Source organism: Diceros bicornis, chromosome 18, assembly GCF_020826845.1.
Source record: "Diceros bicornis minor isolate mBicDic1 chromosome 18, mDicBic1.mat.cur, whole genome shotgun sequence".
Taxonomy (NCBI): Eukaryota; Metazoa; Chordata; class Mammalia; order Perissodactyla; family Rhinocerotidae; genus Diceros; species Diceros bicornis.
Window position 1 is genome coordinate 40827683 of NC_080757.1, and position 5004 is coordinate 40832686.

General features: G+C 53.6%; 1 protein-coding gene across 1 annotated transcript; it reads right to left on the bottom strand.

Annotated features, from left to right (window-relative positions):
* Window positions 1-458: 458 nt before the first annotated feature.
* LOC131417946 (keratin, type I cytoskeletal 13) lies at window positions 459-4515 on the bottom strand. Its single transcript, XM_058562045.1, has 7 exons — window positions 4500-4515; window positions 2881-3446; window positions 1744-1826; window positions 1404-1560; window positions 1054-1215; window positions 839-964; window positions 459-749 (listed from the first exon to the last, which is right to left on the bottom strand). The coding sequence occupies exons 1-7, from the start codon at window positions 4513-4515 to the stop codon at window positions 525-527; spliced, it is 1335 nt and encodes a 444-aa protein (XP_058418028.1). The 3' UTR covers window positions 459-524.
* Between the last annotated feature and the right edge of the window lie 489 nt (window positions 4516-5004).

Sequence of the window (5004 nt, forward strand, 5' to 3'; positions counted from 1 at the left end):
CTGCCAGGCCTGTCTGTCTGTCTGTCTGTGAGGCCTCAGGAGGAGATATTATTTGCCCCAAGGCTCAGGGCATTTGCTGGAAGTTTTGTCCTCCTTCTGGTTCACTCAGAGCGCCCCCCCCAGACCCTCGCCTCCTCTGAGCCCACAAGGATGGCCTGGTCTCTGCAAAAGGCCTGAAGCAGTTAAATCGGCATTTTAATAGCTTTGTTGGGCTGAGCTGCCCCCAAGCTAATATTTTTCCAATATGAGATGTTCTCTCCGTGGTCCCCATTCCTGCCGGTCTAATCCAGAGGCCTGAATGAAAAAGTTTAAAGGTAGTGGCCCTGCAGCTGGCTGAGGAAATGCCCCCACAGTCTGGTCCAAGAGGACAGGGGAGCCCCGGTTCTGGATCTTCATCCAGGCTGTTTAAGCTCAGACAGGTCCCCTCCCATCTTGGACATGAGGGGGCTGATCTCAAAGGCCTTTCCTGCTCTGACATCCAAGGGTCCTGCGGGCACTTTCCCAAGAGAGAGGCTGGCGAGGACCTACTTGGTGTCCTGGCCCTCCAGCAGGCTGCGGTAGGTGGCGATCTCCTGCTCCAGCCGCGTCTTGATGTCCAGCAGCATCTTGTACTCCTGGTTCTGGCACTCCATCTCACTGCGGAGCTCGCTCAGCTGGGCCTCGATACTGCTGATGAGCCCCTGGATCTGCTGCAGCTGCAGGGCGTAGCGGCACTCGGTCTCCGCCACCGTGCTCTCCAATCCGGCTTTCTGGTGGGGCAACAGAGAAGTTACGAGGGGAGCCAGGCCAGGTGGAGGCCTATAGGTGGTGGCCGCTGGGCAGGGGGCAGCAGGTGTACCGTGCTGAGCTGGGACTGCAGCTCGATCTCCAGGCCCTGGAGTGTGCGCCTGAGCTCCGTGATCTCCGTCTTGCTGGTCTGAATCAAGGCAGTGCTAGTAGACACCTCCTTGTTCAGCTCTGCACTCTGAAATTCAAGCAGGAAGAAGGTGATGGAGGAGCCTAGCTGGAGGGTCCTGACAGCCACTGGCTACGTGGGGTAAGAGGGCCGGGTACCTTGTTTTGGAACCATTCCTCAGCATCCCGGCGGTTTTTCTCAGCCATGGCCTCGTACTGCTCCCTCATCTCCGACAGCACACGGGTCAGGTCAATGCCCGGGGTGGCGTCCATCTCCACGTTGACCTGGCCTACCACCTGGTTGCTGAACTCCTTCATCTCCTGTGGGGATGGAAAAGGAACATGTGTGAAGCCCCTCATCCTCCCTCTCCTCGGCTCTGAATGCTACTGGAAAGTTCTGGAAAGGGCTTTCAGGTCCCACATTGGAGGGCTAAGTCTAGCTTCAGCAAAGGGCTCCCCTTTCTCAGTGGAGGTGATTCAGGCATGGCAGGCCCATGTCCCCCTCTCACCTCCTCGTGGTTCTTCTTCATGTAGGCCAGCTCCTCGTTCAGGCTCTCAATCTGCATCTCCAGGTCGGTCTTGGACAGGGTCAGCTCGTCCAGCACCCTGCGCAGGCCATTGATGTCGGCCTCCACACTCTGGCGCAGGGCCAGCTCATTCTCATACCTAAAGAATTTTTTTTTAATTGAAAAAGCAACACAGAAATGATATTAGACACTCCTGCCCCTGCACTGGGCTTGGCTACATCTCCAAGACCTTCACTCCTGGGATGCTCCAATTTCATTGTTCAGAGGAGCATTTGTCTAAACAAGAGATGCTGGGGAGGGGAAATGAGAGAAATAAACTCACTTGAGCCTGAAGTCGTCCGCAGCCAGCCTGGCGTTGTCGATCTCCAGGATGACCCGGTTGTTGTCGATGGTGGCCGCCAGGATCTGCAAAATACAGAAGGTAAACGCTGGAGGTTCCATGAGCTTGGGGAGGAGGACTGAGAAGACACGGGCAGGGCTGGTTGTCATCAGCCTCTGCCTCCTCACTGTCACCTGAGCTGGGCCTCCGTTCCTCTTCCGTCAAGTGAAGGGCAGAGCTGGGGCCCTTCAGTTTGCTGTCACTCGAGCATTCTGTCTGGTCAAGATGGGGAAGATGGGGATGTACGTTTCAAAGGAACGACCCCACCCAGAGCACTTTGGTTCATCATGTCTCCACAGCCTCAGGCTGGCACCATCTCTGGGCCACTGTCTTGAGAACCTTCTTAAGGTCAGACCTGGCCGCACATAGTTCATAAAAACATCCCCGGAGCTGGACTCCCAACTGAGCAGAGGAGAAAACCAACAAATGTTCTCATCTACCTGAATTCCTTGTCTAAACTTTTATGTTCCAAAGCACTTACAATCCACCCCACATAGATGGGACTCAGCCCAGGCGGGTGGCTTTCTGTTCCGACAAGCTGGCATCACAGCGTGATGGACAGGCCTTGACGGAAGGAATCTCAGTTTAGCACTGCCTAAGCCTCCGCCCCCATCTCCCCGACCTGGTCACAGCCAATTGAGAATACTGGTTTAAACGGGGCCCCTACAAAATAAACTAGTATTCCCAGATCAGTGCATGAACATGTATCCCTTTCTCTGTTGATTTTAGACATTCTTAGTGGCTTTTAAAACTGTCATGGTTTCCAAATAACTCAGTAGGTTAGGATTATAGAGATCGAGTCACTAATAACATAACTGTTCAGAAAGCAGTAAAAATACTGACATGAGTAATAACAACAATAAAAATGAATAAGGGGGGAAAATACATTTGAGAACTTGTGACATGAGAAAGCCCATCAGAAGTAGAGATGCTTGGCAGTAAAAGACCAGAATTTTCCCCCACAGGAAGGGTGAGAATTCCATCCACACTGCATCTTCTGGTTCCCTGGGATGCTGCATTTCTTGGCCTACGTGGCTCTGCCCTGCACAGAGGAACCCTCCTCGACATCCAAGGGCTCACCTTGTCCCGGAGCTCCTCGATGGTCTTAAAGTAGGGGCTGTAGTCGCGCTCTGGGCTGGTCGGGCTCTGCTTCAGGTACCAGTCGCGGATCTTCGCCTCCAGGTCGGCGTTGGCCTCCTCCAGGGCGCGCACCTTCTCCAGGTAGGAGGCCAGGCGGTCGTTGAGGTTCTGCATGGTGATCTTCTCATTGCCCGAGAGGAGGCCACCATCGCTACCACCGAAGTCTCCAAAGCCACCACCATAACCCCCACCAAAGCCACCTCCAAGGCCACCTCCAAAGCCACCTCCAAGGCCACCCCCAAGGCCACCTCCAAAGCCACTTATGAAGCCACTGCCAAAACCACTACCTGCCCCTCCACCAAAGCCGCAGCTCACAGCTCCCCCATAGCCCCCAGCTGATCCCCCAGAGACAAACCGGGTTGAACAGGTAGAGATACTGCGGCCCCCTCCCAGCTGGCAAGAGCCACCCCCGAAACCACCTCCATAGCTGGCGGAGGAGCTCTGCAGGCGACTGGTCATGGTGACAGTAAGATGGAGAGCAGGTGCGGACAGGAGCTTGGCTTGGCCTGGGCCGAGGACTGTGGCTCTTCCCTGGCGTGCCTGCCTTTTATACACCCTCCAGGGGGGTTGGACAATTGCCCCATCTTCTCTCCTCCCTTCCCCACCCTCTGACTGGTGCCAACTGCATTTTTTTCTTTCCCACAAGCCCAGTCACCTCTGCTCTCCAGGGTGGGTTGTGCCTTTGGGGGTGGCTTTTTTTTTTTTAATCCTTAACAAAAGGGGTGATTCAGAGGGAACAGTGTTCTGTTTGAGATTCCCCTTTTGACAAGTGAGTTCTGTTTCACCTCTCCGCTTAGGGAACTCGCTCCCACAGGCTCTCAGCTCAACCCAACATCAGAATGGGGACCGAGCTGCACGGGTCTGCACGGGAGCCTCTGCAAAGGAAGGGCTGGCTGCAAAGTGGCCCGGTGCTTGGCGAGCTCACCGCAGCCCTGGCGTCCCTTCTCTCTATTCCTAAAACATCTGCCTGGAATGCTCCACATCCTTCTTAGCATTTCATCCACTCCAGTGCTCCAAGCAACTCTGGTGGCAAATTTCGCTTAGTCCTGTGGAATCCACTACCTTGAATGTATTCAGGCTGAGAAGAAAAATGGCTCCAAGACCATCAGATAAACTCTCAGTGGCAAGGGACCTTAGGGACCATCCAACACAGCTGGGGAAACTGAGGCACAGCAAGAGGAGGCCACCATGCATGTTATAATAGCTATCCTCTCAGATACCCTGCCACAGGCAGACACTGGGCTAGGAGGTTTACACTCACTGTCTTACTTAATCTTTGCAGTAACCCAATGAGGGTCCTACTATTATCCCAATTTTACACGTGGGGAAACGGAGCCTTAAAGCACAGGACTGAAATCCATGTCTGGTTCTGTCTGACACAAAGGCTCATGTTTCAGGTATATTTTTCATACAGGGAAATGTACACATCACGTGTCCAGCTTTCTGTTTTTTACCTCTGCATGATGTTTTCAGCATGTGTCCACCTGTGTAACCTCCACCCCGCACATTCCCAGCACCCGGTAAAGCTCCTTGTACCTTTTCTAGTCAATTACCCACACCTGACACCCCTAACATACCCGCGATTGCAACTTCTCTCACCACAGATCTATTCAGAGGTTCCCAGCCAGGGAGCTGTTTTGCTCCCAAGGAGATATCTGCCAAAGTCTGGAGACATTTTGGTTGTCACAACAGGGGAATGCTACTGGTATCTAGAGGATAGAGACCAGGGATCCTACCATGCACAGGGCAGCTCCCAAAACAAAGAATTCTCTAGGCCAAAAGGTCAACAGTGTCAAGGTCGAGAAGCCCTGGATCAGCCTGAGCCATGTGTTTAATGACTTCGGTATACCAGCTGCCTCAGAGGCACAACAAGTCCAGAAAGAAAGTCTTGCAATACCTGAGCAGGGCCCTTTCTAGTCCCCCAACCACACAACATTTGTCTTGGCTCATGAGTGTTTGACCAAGAGACCGTGTAGGAGATTGTGACCCAAGGTCTCTGTCGAGGAACCTGGGACATGGCTGAAACTCAGGGACTGCTTAGCAACCCTGCCAGAGGAGGCTTCA

Excerpts from the sequence above, each read along its gene's own strand:
- LOC131417946 (XM_058562045.1), bottom strand. Across the intron at positions 1,561-1,743 it reads GCGGACGACTTCAGGCTCAA|GTATGAGAATGAGCTGGCCC; the intron begins GTGAGTTTATTT and ends AAAATTCTTTAG. Across the intron at positions 750-838 it reads TGCAGTCCCAGCTCAGCACG|AAAGCCGGATTGGAGAGCAC; the intron begins GTACACCTGCTG and ends TTGCCCCACCAG.